At 40.9% G+C, this 21882-nt stretch overlaps 1 protein-coding gene across 2 annotated transcripts in view; it reads left to right on the forward strand.

The window, feature by feature from the left end:
* QTRT2 (queuine tRNA-ribosyltransferase accessory subunit 2) overlaps window positions 1-21882 on the forward strand; it is a 60943-nt gene that overhangs the window by 14513 nt on the left and 24548 nt on the right. Inside the window, exons 6-9 of one of the 2 annotated variants that reach the window (XM_061427256.1) lie at window positions 2924-3123; window positions 5488-5639; window positions 7998-8115; window positions 10049-13057. In XM_061427256.1, the coding sequence (XP_061283240.1) occupies window positions 2924-3123; window positions 5488-5639; window positions 7998-8115; window positions 10049-10280 (702 nt within the window). In that variant the 3' untranslated portion in view covers window positions 10281-13057. Of the gene's footprint in view, window positions 1-2923; window positions 3124-5487; window positions 5640-7997; window positions 8116-10048; window positions 13058-21882 lie in introns of those variants that run through there. The other variant, XM_061427246.1, reaches the window with a different exon arrangement.

Consider the following 21882-nt stretch of genomic DNA (forward strand, 5'->3'; position numbering starts at 1 on the left):
CTTATGCTGTTGTCTTGACAGGATTATTGATAGTGCCCCCTTTTAAGTGTGTTCCATTTTAGACAATACGGTTATACTTTTTATTTACTTATTTATTTGGCTGCATCGGGTCTTAGTTGTGGCACGCGGGCTCTTTGGTTGTGGTGCGTGGGCTTTCTAATTGTGGTGTGCCGGCTTAGTTGCCTGGCAGCAAATGGGGTCTTACTTTCCTGGCCAGGGATTGAACCTGGGTCTTCTGCATTGCAGGGTGGATTCTTAACCACTGGACTACCAGGCAAGTCCCTGGTGGTTACACTTCTTATACCCATGAAAACAAGTTCCTAGATGGGGCTGTGCCAGTCACGTAAAGGAACGGGCCTGTGTAACTGTCTGCTTTGTATGTCTGCAAGCATCTTTTCCTCTCCCTGTGATTTCTTCCTCTTATCCATTGAATCCTCTTATTCTGAATGCCCTTAAGTATCGAGGCTCCTCAAGATTCTGTCGTCAGCTTTTCTTCCTTCTGTGCGTATTCCTGAGGCCAGGGATGGTAAATGGGTTTCATCTCAAGGTGCTCAGAGCTGTGCACGGTGTGGCAGGGTGAGGAGAGTCTCCTGGCTGTGTCTAGCATGGCAGCAGGCGAGGGAGTGGCAGGCCTGTGCCAAGCACCTCCTGCTGTCTAGCCTGGGCCGTCGCACCAGTATATACATTGCCCTGACTTTTATTCCGTATCTTCAGTGGCTGATACCTCAAACTCAGAGTGCACAAAACAGAATAATCATCTTCCCTCACCCTCCACTGGTGTCCTAGGATTCCCTGTCTTGGCTCTTCTCATCATCTCCCTGGACATCTGAAATAGGAGCCAGGAGTCGTCCTATTTTTGTCTGTGTCCTCTCCCCAGGAAACTAATCAGTCAGGTTGTGTTGAGTTGTTGATTGTTCTTCCTGACGAGGTTGCAGATCCTCTGTCTCCTTTTCACTCCATCACTACTGCCTCAGTCCAGATCCTCTTCGTCTTCCCCAGTGATTCAAGTCATCTCTACTCCATCCTTTAACCACAGTCACGCTCAGTTCACTCTCCGCCCAGCAGCTGAAGTCTTCTTTCCGGAGGAATAGTCTGATTATGTTCCTCCTGCTTAAACCAAGAAGCAGGAGGAACATAGCCTTTTAGCCTCTTTATAGCCTTCCAGGCTCCCTTCCCACCCACTTCCTCTATCGAAGAGCCACTGTTGATTGGTATTTTTCCTTGTAAACCTTATTTTTTATAGTTACATACACATAATTATTACATATATGCATGACTCTGGTTTTTATTACATGAATATGATCATCTTTTCAGGAATTTGCTTGTTTTTATTTAACAATGTCTTGAAATTATTTTCCTGTTAGTGTATATATTACTATACGTTCTGCTTTCTTTTTAAAACAGCTGTGTAGGAAGCCATGCTATGAACATATTATACTTTACTTAAGCCTCTACTCTATTGATGGATATTTAGCCTGATTCCAGTTTTTCATTATTCTACACATCTTTGTTTCATATGCACCAAAAATAAACTTTGGTGCATATGAATAAATATATTTGTAGGTGATATTCTTAGAAGTGGAATTTTAGAATGTATAAAGATAAAAGTATTGACATTTTGGTAGATGTTGTATGCTTGCCCTAGGATAAGGCAAGGTGAACTAATTTTTATTCTCTGTAGTTGTAAGGGTATGTAAGTGCCGTTTCTCTAACCCTTTTTCCTCCACTGTGTTGATTTTTATCTTTAGACTTTTCTGTCAGTGTGATGGGCAAAAAATGGTATGTAATTATTTCCAGGTTTCATTTCCTTGTGAGGTTTAGTAAGCTCTCCGGATGTGTTTTTCTGAAGTTCATATTCACATATTTGCCTAGATGTCTGTAGGGTTGTCCTTTGCTTAGAGGATTTATTGGAGCTTTGTCCATGGTGTAGACATTTATCTATCCCTCCAAAGAGTACGTTCCCCTTTACTTTTGTTGATAGTATATTTCATTAAGGATTTTTTTTTTTAATGTTTCTGTGCTCAATTATGTCTGCCTTTTCCTTTTCCTTCCAAAGCTTTATCTTGCTTTGGAAGGCCTACCTTATCCCAAGAGTATAAAAATACTAAATCTGTCTTTCTAATACTTGTATAACTATATTTTTTATGCTTAGATCTTTAGGGCCATCTGGAATTTATGTTTGAGAATGGTGTACAGTACTGATTTTTGTTTTATCTCTTTCCAAATGGACAATCAGTTGTCCCAGCGAAACCCAGTGTCACAGTTCCTAATGTTATTTATAACTAAGAGATTTTTTTTTCCCCCAAACTTTAAACTTTTTGTTTTGTATTGGGGTATAGCTAATTAACAATGTTGTGATAGTTTCAGATGAACAGCAAAGGGACTCAGCCATACATGTATATGCATCCATTCTCTCCCAAACCCCACTCCCACTGAGGCTGGCACATAACATTGAGCAGAGTTCTCGTTGGTTATCTATTTTAAATATAGCAGTGTATATGTGACCTTTCCAAAGTCCCTAACTATCCCTTGCCCTGGCAACTGTAAGTTTGTTTTCTAAGTCTGTGAGTCCTAAGAGATTTAGAAGTAGCCTAGAGTAAACCAGGAGAACCATTTCTACAAATGAAAGCTGTTGCTTTTGTTCTTTTCCTCTTGTATCTTCCTGGTGTGTGTTTAAGCTAAAGCATGACTGCCTATGTTGATTGTCTCAGTTTCTCTTCAGTCTTTTCTTTCTTCATTGAATGGCTTTCAGATTGTGTTCTTTGGAACCCTAAAGGTTCTCAGGAAGGAGAGTGTGCTATTCCCCTGCATGCTTCAGCTGAGATCTCGTCTCTTCAGGGGGCTTCCGGTAGCTAATGCTCATTTAAACAGAGGTCTCCACTACTGAAAACAGTTAAAAATGTTCAATCCTTTCTCACCTCAGGTCCTCCAGAAAAGTTCGATCATTGGAGTGATCGAAGGTGGAGACGTGACAGAGGAGAGGCTGAGGTCGGCTCGAGAAACAGCCAAGCGGCCTGTTGGCGGTTTCCTTCTGGATGGCTTTCAGGGGAATCCAGCGACCCTGGAGACTAGACTACACTTGCTGTCATCAGTCACTGCGGAGCTGCCCGAGGACAAACCAAGGCTAGTGTTCAGGAGGATGCAGGCCAAGCCTGGTGGGCTGCAGAATGTGCAGTGTAGTATGCAGTCTCTACATGGGCATGTCTTTTGATGTTTTGATTATGTTCTTTCTGGGCTGAGTCTGCTTGGGGGAGTTTCCATCAAGGCCATCTTGCCTTTGATTTTAGAATGTAGGCCAGAGGACAGTGCCATGTGAGTTAGTTTATTTGATTCTTGTAAGTGAGGGCAAGTGTTATATTATTCCCCCTCATTCTTGTGCCAAATATAAATAATATTCTTTATTCATTATAACCTGGGGACAGGTAGAAAGTCACATGGAACTCTGGCTTTAATCACAGAAAGCTGAGGATAGATCTGGGATCTCCAGTGGAATGAAGACGGATTCTATCAATAAGGACCTTTAAGAGGTTCTTAGATTTGAGGCAGGTAGTGAGGAGGAGTATTTTTTGAAATCAGGGGAACTGGCAGCCTGAGTGGGGCTGGCTGTTTCCATCCATCACAGGATTCACTACGTGCTAGAGAGAAGAGTGATCTGCAGGATTTTAAGGCAAAAAAATCCGTAAGTTTCTGCGTACAGCTGATGTCTTACCAGACTATCCACATTTTTTTCTTTCTTTTTTTTTAAAGACTGTAGTCTTTTATCCCAGTTGGTATGAATATTCATGCTTTTTTTCCTGCAGATACATTAAGAAGTTTGATTATGGGGTAATGCTTATACCCCTCGGGCTGATGAGTAATATTATGTGTGCTGTTTTTAGTCACTCAGTTGTGTCGATTCTTTGCGATGCTATAGACTGTAGCCCGCCACGCTCCTCTGTCCATGGGATTCTGCAGGCAAGAATACTGGAATGGGTTGCCATGCCCTCCTCCAGGGGATCTTCCCAACCCAGGGACTGAACCCAGGTCTCCTGCATTGCAGGCAGATTCTTTACCTGTAATGGTCTGAGCCACCTGGGATACCCTGAGTGATATATATATGTATGTAATTTTACTACTTTTTAAAAAGAGTCCAGGTATAGCTTGCAGTTAAGTATATGGATTTTAGGCATGCCTTGATGAATTTTTATTCCTGTATATGCTTGTAAACACCAGCCAGAACAAGATATTTCCAGCACCCCAGCCAGCATTCTCCCCACCCTCGCCCCAGTTTTATCCTAGCCCTCTGTGTTCATTGCTTTCCCTCCTGTGCTTATTTCATTCGGGTGCAGATGACAATTCAGCACTAGTATTTCTAGTCATTTTCTGGACTTCTTTTGAATTAAATGCTCACAGATGTCTGTTACTGGATTTGAAAGCTGGGATTGTTTTTCTTTCTCTAAGTGTGTAGAAATGCCAGCTTCAGTTGGAGAGGAGTTCTAAAAACATGACATTACTTGAAGGAAACTGTAGTCAGAAAAACCAGCATATATTTAAGGGTTCTGGTTGTTTAATATTACATAAGCCTTTTTTTGGACTTCTTTTAGAAATCAGGGAGTCTATAAGCTTTTCTCTGCCAGTTTATAAAAGGGACTATGAGTAGAAAAACAAACATAAAAAATAGCAGCCAGCCAGCCCTGATCTATTGCATCTCCCCATCTTGTTTTAGTGGAAAAACCTAGTTGAATATTATTAACATTCTCAGAATGCATTACCTATTGCCTCTAGAAATACCATCTCATTCCACCATGCAGACATTTTGTTAATGGAGAAAATATAAAGAAGCATAAAGAAAGCTAACTAGATTCTTGGATCCTGTGGGCAGAGTTGAAATTCCGAGAGTAAGAATTGCTTTGTAAATGGAGCTATGAAGAATACAGTAGGTAAAAATGTCTTTCTTGAGCCAACAATGAAAAAGAATTATAAGCAAAGTACAGTTAAAACATGGAAGAGTATTTGAAGGGGAAATAAAGCACACAGCTTTGCACTAAAAAAAAAAAAAAATCATATGCAGTGGATAGAAATGCTACAGAGTTCAGTCTAAGACTCTGGAGATTGTTTCAGAAGGGATGAGGGGGAAAGAAAACTAACCCTTATTAGCGTCTCTTTGGAGTCAGAAACTACACTCTGCTTTTTCAAGTACATCATTCATCCTCACAGCCAGTCTATGAGATGTGTATTCTTGCTTTTGTTTTTAAAATGGGAAAACCAAAACTCAGAGAGGTTAAGAAACCTTCCCAAAGTAACACAGCAAGTAAATAAATGGCAGAGCTGGGATTCCAGTCCAGGTTTCTGCCGCCAAAGCTCTGTAGTCTTTCCGCCACGCCTCTTTATCTGCTGCCTGTCATGCTAACCATGATTTTCATTATTATTACTGTTAATGCCCTCTGGAAAGACTCTGATTTCATTCCTGGCATTGTCCTCATGTCACTGTACGTATTATTTTCACAGGCTCATCTGTGGTGTTAGCCGGCCAGATGAGGTGCTCGAGTGTATTGAAAGAGGAGTGGACTTATTTGAGAGTTTTTTCCCTTATCAAGTGACAGAGCGGGGATGCGCCCTGACTTTCAGCTTTGATTACCAGCCGAATCCTGAAGAGACATGTAGGTCTTTTGAAGTTAATCTCTGTGTCACCCTTAAATTCTTTCTATTTCCTATCAGCTTTTGGCTTGAGTTACAAACCAGAAATATGTGCATACTGTAAAGCCAGCCTTTTATAAAACTACGTCTTTGTTTCTTATCTGTACGCCCTGGCATGTTGGCACACAGAACCAGGCACTTAATACTACACACATAGCTCATCAATATTCGGAAGTGATTTTTGTAGGGAGCAGAACCAAGAAAAACAAAACCTCTTCTATTAACAGCCAGAAAAAAAAGAACATTCAGAGTGAATGAATAGTGATGAAAATCTAAGAAAAGAAAACCTTTGAACTGCTTGGTAAAAGTTAATTCGTTTTTTCACAAAGGAGTTCTTGTCTGTTTTTTTGCAAACCTCATGCTAAAATACAGGGAGTCTCACCCCCTCTGATCTTAGTGTTACTTTGCCTTTTTTTTCATACTGAGATGTGAAAGCTGTTTTCCTCTGCTAATGTTCCCTTTGAAGCACTGCCATTTGTTTTTATTGTTTAGTTATTCAGAAGTCAAGAAAATCAGTTTCAGATCCTAATGTTTAGCTGGCAATGGAAAAGGAACCGGGAGACAGACTTTGGGTTGGGGTCCCTCGAAGTGTCTCTGCAGTGTTTCAGGAGCGTGTTGTGGGCCCGTTTGCCCTCTGGCCTTCGGAGTGTGCTTCCCTTTCCCGCCTGCTGCTCCCCTTAAATTTGAGTAGGGTCAGAGACTTTTATTCCCCACAGTGATGAAAATTTCATTCAGGATTTGTTACACTTCCGTAACACAACTTAAGCATTAATCTAAATGGAATTACTTCTGGAAACAAAATCAATCAAGTTGATCAAATTCTTAAGCAGAGGAGGCCAGGTTTACTATCTTTTAGACAGACTATAACATATGTATATAGATACTGCTGCTGCTAAGTCGCTTCAGTCGTGTCCGACTCTGTGCAACCCCATAGATGGCAGCCCACCAGGCTCCCCGTCCCTGGGATTCTCCAGGCAAGAATACTGGAGTAGGTTGCCATTGCCTTCTCCAATGCATGAAAGTGAAAAGTGAAAGTGAAGTTGCTCAGTCGTGTCTGACCCTCAGCGACCCCTGGACTGCAGCCTTCCAGGCTCCTCCATCCATGGGCTTTTCCAGGCAAGAGTACTGGAGTGGGGTGCCATTGCCTTCTCTGGTATATAGATAGGTGTGCCGTAAACACTTTATAAATGTTCCTGGCTTCATTTACAAGTGAAATTATTTCTGCCAGCACATAGGTGATTGTTAGTCAATCTGCACTGTGAATATGCAAAGCTCTACAGAGAACCTGGTATTGAGTTCTCTGGAACAAACCAGTTCCTTTTGGGCCAGAGAAAGCCAGATTTCTTCATGATTGGAAAAACTGAGTTTAAACATTTTTATTAAAGTATTATTATGAATCATATTTGTGTATGTGCATAGTAAATTGGAGCTTTTTGCCAATTTCAAAGTGAAAATTCCACAAGAATTAGTTGCCTGATGTAGGCAGCAATTTCCCCAGTGACAAGGACTTTTCAAAAGCCAGGGTTTTATTAGGGTTTTCCACGTCAGCATGCCAGTAATGGCAGCAAAATTAGAATAGCCATGGGCTCAGTGCTCAGGTTACATCGCTTTTTCCTTTCACCTGGGCGAATTTACCTTCCTGCGACCATCTGCCCATTTTCCTTGGGCCTAGCATTGTTATTACTTGTTCCCAGAAATACTTCTCTACTTGCACTCTGGCTGGCTCTTTGCATAGTAACTAGTGTTTCTGTTGCAATTCCAGCAATGTTCTTACTTAAAGCAAAGAGTTCAAGGGCACAACTCAAATTCCCATTTAATTCTGGATTAACTGAGTTCCCTGGAGAGCCAGAGTCTCCATACAGAATACATAAATTAAAACCATATTCTACTTTTAATCTGTAATATAGGCAGTTACAAATCCCAATGAATTTGCATGTACATTATGATAAGACATGACCCCAACACACAGGCACACACACATTTATTCTTTCCCTCCCCCTCTTGTCTTAAACACACACACATACACACACCCAGCTGGTTTTTAAAAAATCATTCCTTGAGAGTAAGATTATAAGATATATACTTGTAGCCATGTTTTACTAGACATAGTTGAATCCCCAGGTTTTGATACTATGGATTACAGGTCAGTGCTCACCTTGTTACATGTTCCTTTTTTTAATGTGTGTGCATTTCCTTAAGATAAGTTCTAAGGAGTGGAATTACAGGGTCAAAGGACCTGAAATAGTAACTAAAACAAAAATTCTACCAGTGGCCCTCTTTACCTGACCTTCATTCAAGACTTCTTATTGGTTTGCCCTCAGTATTACAACAAAATGGAACACAGGAAGAAATAAAATATGTGGATCAAACAAAGAAAAGTAAAACAACCAGTTGCAACCAAGAAATGACATCATTTGAAATTAATCTGAAGGAAAAAAAGTAAGGATTGTTTTTTTTAAATTTGATTTCTGTCTTTTTAATTTCAGTCTGTTTTAAAAGTTTTATGTAACTGTTCCCTTCTCAGTTTATGAGTTCATAAAATATTTATAGTTGGACATTGTTTGGGCCTTCTCAAATTCAGTGCTAGCAGAACTCTTTTTTTTTCTGTAGATGAATTTGTGTACTTTGTCTTGTCAGAAAACTGAGGCTTCATAACTAATGTTTTAGAAGAGCTGTCAGGAGGATTAGACCAAATCCACTGTTTGGTATTTCTTATGATTATTTTAAATAATGACAGTGTAAAATAAGAATTCAAGATAAAATACAACAAGATTTTTAAATTTTAAGGGATTTAAGCCATCTTGGTTATATACAAATTATAAATCTTAAATAAAGTATTTGCCTCTATAAAGACTAAACTAAGATATCTTGTAACTTTGTATTTGGCCAAAAGTGGAAATAATCAGTGAACAAGTAAGTGGTTTTTCTGGAACTTGGTATACTTGTTTTAATGCTGGGGTATTTTTGGTCTTATGTAAAGGGACATTTTAGGGACTCGGACTTATTTATTACTATCTAGTAACAGTACACGGAGAAGGCAATGGCACCCCACTCCAGTACTCTTGCCTGGAAAAGCCCATGGATGGAGGAGCCTGGAAGGCTGCAGTCCATGGGGTCGCTGAGGGTCGGGCACGACTGAGCAACTTCACTTTCACTTTTCACTTTCATGCATTGGAGAAGGAAATGGCAACCCACTCCAGTGTTCTTTCCTGGAGAATCCCAGGGTTGGCAGAGCCTGGTGGGCTGCCATCTATGGGGTCACACAGAGTCCGACACAACTGAAGTGACTTAGCAGCAGCAGCAGCAGTAACAGTACAAACTTGAAAATTTATGAAAGAATACGAAATTCTTAGTTCTTCTTTCTGTAGCGATTTCTTGATTGTAGGTCTGAAATGCTGATGCTTACCATATTTGACTTATTGAAAAATAGCCAAAGAGATTCATTTCTGTTTTTAAAAAGCTAGGGTGATATAAATGGTTACTACTAAAATCCCCTTTACATTGTGGAAGTCATTGGAAACTGCCATATTTATCAGCAATAGATTTGAAGCTTTGGAGATTTGGCATTCAGATTGTGGTTCTGCTCATGACTGTGTGACTTTGTTCAAGTCGTTTAACTTCTTTTTCATAGCTGATAAAAGATAGTGCATATAGTGCTTAGCATGTGCCTGTCTGTGTCCTTTACTATATTAACTCATCTAATTCTTGTAACAGCTCTATAAGGTAAGCACTAATAAGGCATTGTTATTCCCTGATTACATTTCGGATGAGAAAACAGACCTGGGGGAGGTTAAGTGACTTTCCAGAGTTGAGTTGTGAACCAGGAAACAAGCCCGGTCATTGTAGCTCCAGGGCCTTCCCTTTTAGCCCCATTGGCCAGTCTTCATTGGTAAAGTGACAGAAAAAATGTCTGTCTCCACGGGTGGTTGCAGAGATTAAATGGGACAGAACATATAGAAGTTTTTTGTAAACTGCAAAAAGCTCTGCAAGTAAAAGGTCATACCGTCTCTTCTAATCTTATAGTTCTGATGGCAAGTGGGAGAAGAGTGTCGTTCGTCAGAACCGTGTCTCCTCACATTTTTGTGTGCCTTTACGGTGTGACTAACCGTGCTCAGCAGGAGGCAGCGAGCATGTGACTCTGCTGCTGCTCCTTGGTAAGCCTTGGTCTAGGAGGCTGTATCCATCAGAGCCGGACTTCTGAATCTCCTGGCCCGCTGTGCTCTCCATTACCTTTTGACTACATTGCCCTCTTCAGCAGGTGCTTGGCACTACGTTTGCTAGTTGTGTTACTGACTGTTGGTTATGTGCCAGCAGAATAGGTGGTCTGGGTTGTCAGTTTCTTGTGGAACATCATTGTAACTTCCTTCCTCAGGTACCAGGAGGACTTCAGTCCTCTCGTGAGAGGGTGTTCCTGTTACTGCTGTAAGAACCACACTCGTGCATACATCCACCATCTGCTGGTGACCAACGAGCTGTTGGCTGGCGTCCTGCTTATGATGCACAACTTTGAACACTACTTTGGATTTTTCCACTCCATCCGGGAAGCACTGAAAAGTGACAGACTGGCTCAGTTGAAAGACCTCATCTGCCGACAAGCCTCCTGAGACGTGGCACCCAGTCTGACTCTTCACATCAAGCCTGCACCACGGTTGTGATGTGGGAAGAAGAGAGCCAGAAGTGATCGAAACTTTAAACTTTAGTCACTTATATTTGAGAATGAAGTCTGCTTAAAGTAGGAACATCTGTACTGAGCTCTGCCCACATAAGGCTAAAGAGACTTCTTAAAACTGAAATGACCTAGATTGATCAGAAGAAATTGAAACATGACCTTTCATATTTCTACACTCTTTTAGTCAATAGAGATTTGTTTAGTCAAAGATAAAAGCTTTAGATATAAGAGGACAGCCTTGAAGTGGGGATGATGAGAATCTGAGGGTTCACTGCGTTGGATTGGAACTTGAAGGGAGATGATTGGTCGTAAGTCGTATGACTTCTGTGGACATGTGCCTGCTGACCAAGAGGAATCTAGCTGATTCAAGAGTTTTCTTCATTTTTATCCTAATATTCTCAGGGGCCTCTTTTGGATTCTTCTGCCTCCCAAGCTGTCCTGGCAGTCCAGTCAACCAGAAATGACTCTTGGGACTTCACCAGGCTCACATCTCCATGGAATGTGGAGCTCTCACGTTGCTCCAATGACCAGTTGGCGCAGGGCACACTCTTCATTTGACCATATGGTCTTTCTGTGACTTTCCTCCCTAAAGTCACCACACTTGCCTGTGTGGAGCTGAAAGTTTGCATTGCAGCTTTCATCTGGTCATACAGATCCACTGTGGTCTGCCTTTCAGGCTCATTCATAGTCGAGCCACATAATGACTGAAGTTCCATCACTTAGGGAGATTCAGTCACTGTGTGTTCACTTGGACGGAGCCCTGGCCTGGCTGTTAGGGGATTGGGTTTCATTTACTCAGCTGTAACACTTGGGTATATATCACTTAACCTCCCCATTCCTGTTTCCTTCTGAATAATGGGGACAGGTGTAGTGAAGAGTACTAGATGAATCTCTAGATGAATCTAAGATTCCATCCAGCTCTTAATATTTGGGGAACAAGAAGTTTTAGATTAGAACCATAGCTTTACATGTATCCTTGTTTATTGATCACTATTGGCTTGATTTGAAATACAGTGGTATCAGGAGTCAGGCAACAGTGGAGATATTTGAGAGCCTAAAAAGAGGTTTGGCCTATGGATTTTGAAGTGGTTGGTAAATTGGCATTAGCAGGTCCTGAGGCTAGGAAGGCCTTCCCTGATCACGTCTCATTCTATGAATTTTTTTCTGCTCTTGTCAAAGGAATGACATTCATGTTGATGGTATGACAGGTGATTTTTATTTATAAGTGCTTTTCTATATTTGTCAAGTTTCCTGTAAAAATACACATACGTGTGTGTTTCACACATAGTTTTTATAAAACAACAGAACAAAAAAGATGCCTTTGTTTTGTTTGTAAAGGTATAAAATATTTGTTTTATATTTTTATGCTGTATTTTCCTCTTTGTTCATTTTAGTGGGCATTACTGAACATTGTTTTTAATTATTATGTGGTTACTATATTTTTATATGTTGGGTGCCCATCTCTATGGTCTTCTTTTATTAGTGGTTTAAGAATGTACGTGAATTCCAAAGTTCATGAATTTCAGAATTCATAGATCCCCCTGTAACCTCTCTTCCAATGAATGGCAAGGGTACTTACAAAAGACAGAATTTCTATTCTCAAGAATCTTCTTGTTATGAAATATATTGGATTGGACTTGTTCATATGTTTATATTCCTGTTCAATGTCAAGCCCGTTGTTGGAGAAGTATTAATAAATATCCTAGAATCCATATAAAATTTATGAGCTTTATTTGTGTTCAAAGCACTGAAAATTCTGCCCAACTTTGTCCATTTCTCTGGATCTTTTTCTTATTAGCACATTTGAAAGAATATTTCTTTCCTTTAAACTGATTAAAGTCAATAACCAATAAACATTTTTAATTAAAAAAATATCTGGTTTCCTATAAATAGTAATGCATCTATTAAACAAAACATTAATTTCCATGGTACCAGAAATGTTCTCCATTAGAAAAGAATTTTTCTACATTGATTCCATGTGTAGTCATTGTTTTTAAGTGTACTCACACTAAATGCAGAATCCAGGAAAGAGATTCAGGGAGGCACCTGTCACTTTACATAATCAGAGGCCTTAAGGCTATGCTAGCATATAATAAAAATAATAGTAATAGCCACAATCTATGGAGTATTTTACTGTGCCAGGCGCCTTAGCAAATGCTTTCCACAGATATCTCATTGACTCTTACAGCGTGGCTGTGTGTTGCTGATATTATTCCTAGCTTGAGTTTCAGGAAGGTTGAGTTGTCTGCCTGCGCCCTACCAGGAATTTCTGGAAAGTTGAGTGGTTTACCAAAAGCCCGCCACTAGTCAGCTCCCAGGTTAGACTTGGCTCCATCGGACTAAAACTCAAGTTAACCATTGCACTAGCCTCTTCCTGGTGGCTTGCTCCTGAGTTGAAGGGGCTACAAGAAGCACAGACTGAAGAGAGAAGCCTTCTGGCCCTGAGGTGCAGGGGGCTTCTGAAGCCTTGCTGGAGCTCAGTCCCTGGCTCCCACTGCTCTGCTGGGGAATAGCTGGCACTGGTCTGTGTGGCCCACAGTACCATGTTGACATCTATCGGTCTGTAGGTACTTGATGTGAGTTGCCATTCCATGTCCCCTAATTTGCCCAAGCCCAGTTTGAGGACCGTAATCACACCTTGAATGGCATTGAGCGGATTTGGAAATGATAGCTTACAGTGAATGATGTCAGATTTGTGATCTCCGAAATTTTAGCTTCGGACCAGAGACCAGGCTTGACCGCTCAGGGCTCTTGTGTGGCAGAAGAAGTTTTATCAGTGAAAAGGGACATAGAAGCTTCTGACATAGACATCAGAAGGGGCGGGGGGTGCCCCACTCGTCTAAGCAAGGGAATTATATACTTTTAAAATTAGTTACTACAATAAATCAAAAGAATGTCTCAAGGTTGTAAAAATTTACCAGATCCACTCCCACAATTTACATTCTAGGGTAACAGGATTAGAATTTAATAATAGAAAGATCCTACCAGACCCACTCCCATAATACACATTCTAAGATATCAGGATTAGTCAGAAGGTTTTCAGGAAGGAGAAACTTTCCTCAAGCAGGATACATTGTTGTTACATAATCCCTAGTACAGAGTTTAAACTGAGTTGTTTGTTGTATACCAGACCACCTGACCTGCCTCTTGAGAAATCTGTATGCAGGTCAGGAAGCAACAGTTAGAACTGGACATGGAACAGACTGGTTCCAAATAGGAAAAGGAGTACATCAAGGCTATATATTGTCACCCTGCTTATTTAACTCATATGCAGAGTACATCATGAGCAATGCTGGGCTGGATGAAGCACAAGCTGGAATCAAGATTGCTGAGAGAAATATCAATAATCTCAGATATGCAGATGACACCACCCTTATGGCAGAAAGTGAAGAAGAACTAAAGAGCCTCTTGATGAAAGTGAAAGAGGAGAGTGAAAAAGTTGGCTTAAAGCTCAACATTCAGAAAACAAAGATCATGGTGTCCGGTCCCATCACTTCATGGCAAATAGATGGAGAAACAGTGGCTGACTTTATTTTGGGGGGCTCCAAAATCACTGCAGATGGTGACTGCAGCCATGAAATTAACAGACGCTTACTCCTTGGAAGAAAAGCTATGACCAACCTAGATAGCATATTCAGAAGCAGAGACATTACTTTGCCAGCAAAGGTCCATCTAGTCAAGGCTATGGTTTTCCAGTAGTCATGTATGGATGTGAGAGTTGGACTATAAAGAAAGCTGAGCGCCAAAGAATTGATACTTTTGAACTGTGGTGTTGGAGAAGACTCTTGAGAGTCCCTTAAACTGCAAGGAGATCCAACCAGTCCATCCTAAAGGAAATCAGTCATGAATATTCATTGGAAGGACTGATGTTGAAGCTGAAACTCCAATACTTTGGCCACCTGATGCGAAGAGCTGACTCATTTGAAAAGACCCTGATGCTGGGAAAGATTGAAGGCAGCAGCAGAAGGGGACGACAGATGATGAGATGGTTGGATGGCATCATCAATTCAATGGACATGTTTGAGTAAACTCCGGGAGTTGGTGATGGCCAGGGAGACCTGGCGTGCTGTAGTCCATGGGGTCGCAAAGAGTCGGACACGACTGAGCAACCGAACTGAACTGAACTTGTATAATCATCACTTCCGGGCTTAAAGAAAAAACTGTTTTATGTGACTAAGGAATGTAGAGAGAAAAAAGAAAAAAGTTTGTCCTTTCCTCCTCCTTGAGAATTCCAGACCCCTATCTCTTCCTCGAGAACCTCAGACCCCTGTCTCCTCAGGGACCCTTGGACTTCTTATCAACCTGCCTAGGAATTGACTCTCTCAGAAAGGGTTAGTCGTTCAGTTGTGTTCAACTCTTTGCAACCCTGTCAACTGTAGCCCACCAGGCTCCTCTGTCCATGGAATTCTCGAGGCAACAATACTGGAGTGGGTAGGGTAGCTATTCCCTTCTCCAGGGGATCTTCCTAACCCAGGGATCGAACCTGGGTCCCCCACATTTCAAGCAGATTCTTTACCATCTGAGCCACCAGGGAGAGGGTTTGGGTCTGTGATCAGTTAAAGTGGACTCTTGAGAAATCAGTAAGAGTCTGAGGTTTCCTGTATGCGGCGGGGGGTTGGGGGAGGGGGGCGGTTGGTGGATATTTTATTCTTCTCTGAGAATAAAGGGAAGAGACTCTTTTAACACATTTTTCAAACTAAATATTTGTGTAATTAAAGAATTTTAATAAAATTTCAAACAAAGGCCATCAAAAGGTCAAGATTAGAGTGTGTAAGCAACCATCTTCTCCAGGATGTTTTTTTTTCTGTTGAAGCAGCTTGGAGCTCACTGAGAAACCACAGAGTTAAATGATTATCCTGTGCCTTTCTGATTAGGAACAGGCTGCTCTCTGCAGTTTGATTAGTCTCGCTCATAGCAACAGGATTACAGCTTATTAAAACTGACAGTGCTGTGTAGGGCAGGGAGCCAGGAAGGTCAAACTTACATGCTGAGCCAGCCACCAGCAAGGCTCTGCCTTCACCTGAAGGTTTGGTGTAATTGGCATTCACTGTAATATGCTTTTTCTCATGTCTTTTTTTTTTTCATCCTTTAGGTCTCTCACTCGTTTTACACCTTTTCTCTCCCTTCTTCCTTATGGGAATCCCTAACTTATGACCATATAACCAAATTAATAGTTGGGCAAATCAGAGAAGAAAGTCCAGTGTAATAGTGTGAAGTGAGGTAACTATATACATCCTCATTGCCCACAGTAGTCCTGGTTTAGGTCGATGGTCCAGGCACCCGTTTTACTCTCAGGAGTGCCGAGTTTGGCCAAGTTATGTGGTCACCCTAATGTGAGTGGTGGGGATGGTCAAACGAGAGCAGATGCCACATCCAAACAGGACGGCTGCTATCCACCTCTTGCTAATTGCTGTTGTGGATCCAGTGTTGTCACATCTTCCAATCTTTCAGAATAGCCAACAAATCTGGATTTTCAGATAAAACCTTTTTTTTTTTGCATTTTCATCATAATTTATTATTATTTATTTTATTACTGGAGTATAATTGCTTTACCACATTGTGTTTGTTTCTGCTGTAAAACAAAATGAATCAGCTATAAGTATACATATTCCCCTCCCTGAGCTTCCCCCTCCACCCCACCCCTCTAGGCCATCACAGAACACTGAAACTCACAACTTTTAAATGCTGGATCAATTTTTTAAAAAAACATTCTGCTAGTCAGGCAAAACCTGTTTGCCTAGTTTGCAACCCTTGGTTTAGAATCTGGAGGGGAGACTGGCATCTTTAACATTTAAAAGTTTTTCAATGATGCATCTAGCTCCTGCAGCTGATCACAGATTTCCACATTAAGAGAGCCCCATTCCCTGGTGGCTCAGATAGTAAAGAATATGCCTGCAATGCAGAAGTCTGGGGCTCAATCCCTGGGTCAGGAAGATCCCCTGGAGAAGGGAATGGCAACCCACTCCAGTATTCTTGCCTAGAGAATTCCATGGACAGAGGAGCCTGGTGGGCTACAGTCTATGGGGTCTCAGAGTTAGAGACACATCTGAGTGACTACACTTTCACTTTCATGTTAGGAACTGAATTGTTAGTTATGCTTAAAAAAAATTACCGGTTCACATATTAATCAAGGTGCATTTTAAGTTCAAACTTTGTTAGGTATTTGGTATTTGGAAATACCAAGGAAATATCTGTTTGTTTTTAATGATGCATGAGTGGAAGCAATGCTAGTTGGCAGTATTTGATTGTGAGACTTCAATAAGGTAATTTTATTTTATTTTTTTAACAGACGAGATCCCCTATGTTGTCCCAGCTCCCTGGCATGATCCCCAGATAACTCCCAAAACAATTCCAAACCTGCCCAAAGGGAAGGTATGATTGCCTTGTTCAACTTTTTGATTTATGGTTGAGAATGTCAGGCCTGGAGAAGAAAGACTCAGTCACTGTGTCTGTCTTCTTAAGGAGTTTAAAGAGAAGCCTCTCTCTTTCCAGTTACTTTCCTCCATCCTACCCTATTTTCTGCTGGGCTGTGCCCTTCCAGGGTCAGCAGTGGTTTCCCAGTACCCCTTTCCAAGGATCCTTTCTGGCTCACAAAACCAGATGGTCCAAGGACATAAGGGTTCCTATCGCACCTTCCAGCATTTAACAGCACTAGTCTCGGCCAACACAGTGAGAGCTCAATTACTGTTTGTCTAGGGAAGGCGTATTCTCCGAGCAGTTGAGGCATTATCTTCAGATTTTTGCCAGCTGAGCTGACACAGCAGTACGCGGTGGGACCTAGGCTGAATGTCTTGTCAGTGGTGATTTTATCTCACTTTACATTAGGCAAGCTCCCAGTGACCTGACACATTTTTATTTTCTTCTTTGACTCAGTTCTGCCTTCTGCCATTAGCATCTTCTAGCGCTGGCCTCAAAGCAGTTTCCCCTGCTCTGACAAGAGGAACTCAGAGTGAACTTTTCTTTTGTTCTCGTTCCTCACAATCCACTTTGAGTCCAAGCTGAAGTTGCCAAGGAGTTCAAACGGCCTGTGCTCCTGCCAGTATGATTCAGAAGGATTAGCGCATCTTCTGCATGCTCTCCCTAATGCTTGCCTCTTTGCCTGAACTGCTGTCCCCTGCTGTCTGCTCCTTTGTCTGAGGAACGCATTTGCTCTTATTATCACCTTGTTCCCTGACTCTTTTTGATGGCTTTGGAACAAAATCAAGATGTGGCTATTAATGGTCTTCTCCTTCTTAACAGCTGAGAGTCACTTCCTTTTATTTAGTCCATTTTCCCTTCCCTCCCAAACAACCTAATCATCTTGGTTTCAAATCAGAGTTTCATAACCATTTAGTAACTACTGCTTTACAATTGCTATTAGTAAGGGATGTGAGACAGGAGGTAAGAGACAAGAAACCGAAAGGTGAGGGGGGCTGAGGGAACCCCCAGTAACTGAGAAACGGGGCAAGCATCTTCAGGACGCTTCTTTCATGAAGAAATTAGGCAAGATTAGCCCTCAAGACTGAACATTACAAACCCAGTGGTCTGGTGAAGTTTCACTTAAATTTGTATGGATGGAATGAGAAGAAGGTCTCCCCTCAGAGGATCTGATTTCCTTCCAAACAGTTAAAATAGTACTTAAAACCATCCCAGAATGATTTATGTTGGTCACAGGTCCTTTCATAGAATTCAGTGACATAATAGATAATAATAATCATACCTCCAATTTTCCATTCCCAACTCACTTACTTTTATTTTTGTTTAACAAACTTATTTAACGTTTTCATCACAGTTGCATTTATCATTTCCCATGATGCCAGCTGAAGAAAACACAAACTATGAAAATATATCCAGTCCCCCACATAGTAATTACACATCAAAAGAGAAGAGAATGACAGAGCACATTCATTTTTTCTGTTTTTACCATGTATCTGATTTTGGTTAGACCCCAATTCCATGTTGTTTGAGTAGAAAAGTCACTTCCATTCATATTAAAAAAGTCAGTTCAACTTCACTTTTCTACTTGAACGTTCAGCTATTACCAGAAATCTGACACATCAGAAACCAGGTTTATTATCTTTCTTCTTTCAGTCAAACTAAAGTCAAAGTCAAACTTCAACTTCCTTGCCTTTGTCAATGGCACTTGTCTTCTAGTCAATCCAGCTGGGAAACTTACTCCTTGGATGAATGATATAATTCATAAAAGGAATGGGGATAAGATATTTTATCCCCATAAATGTTAATCTTCTCCGAAACAGCCTTACAGACACACTCAGAAATAATGTTTTACCAGCTATTTGGGCATCCCTTCCACAGTCAAATTGACATATAAAATTAACCATCACAAGTCCCCAGTACATGATATAGGAGCTGCTTAAGAGTATTGAGGCTGTATGGAGGCAGAACAAGAGCTCTTTTCCCTTTTTGGTTCTAGAAATCTGCAGCTGCGGTTTTAATGAGGAGAAGGCTGAGGAGTCACCCAGAGATGGTAATTTTGTTTTGGTCAAAGTCTCACATATTTACATATAAATGAAAAACAAAAGAACATTTAAATTGTAGAAAGGGATGGGGAGGGGAAATTAGCTTAGTTTTTCTCCTTGTCAAAAACAGGATTCTTTGGTGACACAGAAAATATAATCATTTATCAGCTCCTTCATTTTATAAACAGAGGTGGAACCGAGGCCCAGATAGAATGTGACTAACCCAAGGTCTAACAGGAAGTGAGAGGAAGGGCTGGTACAAGCGTCTAGGTTTCCTTTCCCAGCCTTTCTCTTGGTCCCTAGTTCTTGTTCTGCCTCCATACAGCCTCAGTCCTCTTAAGCAGCTCCTACATCATGTACTGGGCACTTGTGATGGTTAATTTTACATGTCAATTTGACTGTGGAAGGGATGCCCAAATAGCTGGTAAAATATTATTGCTGAGTATGTCTGTAAGGCTGTTTCAGGAAAGATTAACATTTGAATTCGTAGACTGAGTAAAGAAGATCTCGCTCATCAATGTGGTGGGCACCATCCAATTTCTCAAAAGTCTGAGTAGAACAAAAAAGTGTAAGAAGGACGAATAAGTCTCTTACTTGAGCTGGGACATCTGTCTTCTCCTGTTCTCCTGGATATCGATGCTCCTGATTCTTGGCCCTTTGGACTCAGATTGGAACTTACACCACTTGCTCCCATGGTTCTCAGGGGTTTGGACTGGACTTACACCCACAGCTTCTCTGGGCCACCAGCTTGCAGACGGCAAATCAGATTGTGGGACTTCTTGGTTTACATAATCATGTGAGCCAATTCCTATAATAAATCTCTCCTATTTGTCTGTATCTGTCCATCTATCATCTCCTATTGGTTCTGTTTCTCTGGAGAACTCTGACAGGCATGATTTTACCATTCTGGCCATGGCTGTGAGCCTCCCCAGCTTCTGGAATAATAGTGATTCTTGAACGCAGAGATCATTCTGTTTATAGATACACTTTTTAAAGTCTGCATTGACCTTACTGTAACTGTGGGCATCATACGAGTTGGCAAAGATGTCTCAAGCCTAGTTCAGAAAGATCATATAGACCAAGTCATTCCAATGTAATCTGCCATGTATAATCCTTTCTCTGTTCTATGCCCCTCCCATAATTGTAAAGGGCTCCACGGTTTTTTTGAGCTGCTGGTTTGTGTCAGGAGAAAGGAAAGGAGTGAGCAGTGGTGTTCATCATCCAGGGCCTCATCAAGTGATCATATCTTTTTTCTCACAGGTTCTTGATTATCTATGGACTTTGGTCCAGCTAATCGGTACATAAAAATAAATCTCACTGAGGGACTTCCCCATAATTTGTCACTGGGGATATTGTTCAGTCATAAATATATCCTCACCAACCTGATTCATTCCAATATCTAGCATTCAGTCAGTTAGTCAAGAAAAGCTTATTGATTTCCAACGAAGTGTCAGTCATTCTCTACACTGGAATTCAATGACAAACACCCCACAGAGAGCACCTACCTTCTTAGAATTTGCAGACCAGGAGTAAACTCAGAATTACATACATTCCATATAATTAGAAAACTTCACTTTGCTCAATAACCTAAGTCATATCCTAACCACAAAGAAGACTAGGGAACTCCCCTAAGAAATGAGAGAATGTGAAAAATCACTAGATGACAATTCCTATGATAAAGAAAATGCAAATATTAAAGAGTTTTTTGGTTTTGTTTTTAATATTTGTTATTGAAGAAATAGAACTACAGGCCAGATTAGTGAGCTGGGTTTGCCTGGATTGGCTGACATTAATTCAGTTTGAGTGGCCTTCATTTTAAGGCTCCCAACAAATGTACAGTCCCTCTGAAAAAGTATAATTGTTTCCACTTATATTTGAGAAAACAGGGCTGGAACAATCAAATAACTACTTACAATATGTACTTTGATTCCAGGAACATCTGGTGCCATAGCCTATGCTATAATTCCAGCCTTACCCCCTTCTTATTCACAGGCACCTGAGGTCCAGGGTAAGGCTCTGAAATAGGTATATAGTCTATCTTCTCTTAACAAGTTTCTACAGAGATGTGTCGCTGATTTTTTTGAACAGAATTTTGAAAGAAGTGATCTAATCTTAAAGATAATCATAGGAGTAGAGACTTTTTCTAATGATCCAACAATTATTCAAAACCTTTATGGAGCAACAATTGAATATAGAATTTGGGAAAGGGGTACAGACTAGAAAGCACACTCAGTTGAGTGTCCTTAATAACAGCAATATATATGTGCTTTACATTTTAGAAAATACCAAAGGTCATTCTAATCCATGTCTCAAGAGAAGGTCAAGCTGAGTAATTCTGGTTATGATTGTTTTTTAAAGGGTATGGGTATATGAGTCAGAGTAACTGCAAAGTAGTCTTCTACTGGTTTTCTTGTGTGACTTTTGAAGTCAGTAACAAGGTCCTAGCTAGAAAGCCATGTTTGAAGTGTTCATCTAGAAAATAAAAAGTTAAGGAAGTTGCCACTTCATGCTGTTAACCTGTTTGGATGCCCAGTAATGTTTGTCGATGGATGATCTACTCATTCAACATGTACTGCCTGCTTATATGTCTCACATTTGCCGCATGGTGGGGATTAAAACATGAAAATGTCAGAGGTTTTGCTTTTGAAATCACAGCTTAGTGGAGAGAATAAACACATTTATAACCATGCAAAATAGCACAGTAACCACACTGCTGTGGGATATATGAAGTGACATGGTAGAGAAGTTTTTCTTGTCATATTTTTTGAACAAAAAAAACATGCAGTTGGATGAATGTGAATCTGCTTATGGGGACAACAGGGAAAACACTTAACTTGGTAATTTAAGAAAGGATGTGTAGAGTTTTACCAAGGGAAGACAATTCCAGGCCACTAACAAAGTGGTCCAGGAATTCTTCCCAGACTTGCCTGCGTTCCTTCCATGATGCCATGTTGCCTCTGATTATCCTCCGTTATCCATCCCTCACTCTCTCACTCAACACGTTTGCTGACTGACTAGGCAGTCTATGCAGGGGATACAAAAGAAAGGACTGCCGTCTCCTCTGATAAAATGGAACTC

This window comes from Bos javanicus, chromosome 1 (assembly GCF_032452875.1).
Source record: "Bos javanicus breed banteng chromosome 1, ARS-OSU_banteng_1.0, whole genome shotgun sequence".
Lineage (NCBI taxonomy): Eukaryota > Metazoa > Chordata > Mammalia > Artiodactyla > Bovidae > Bos > Bos javanicus.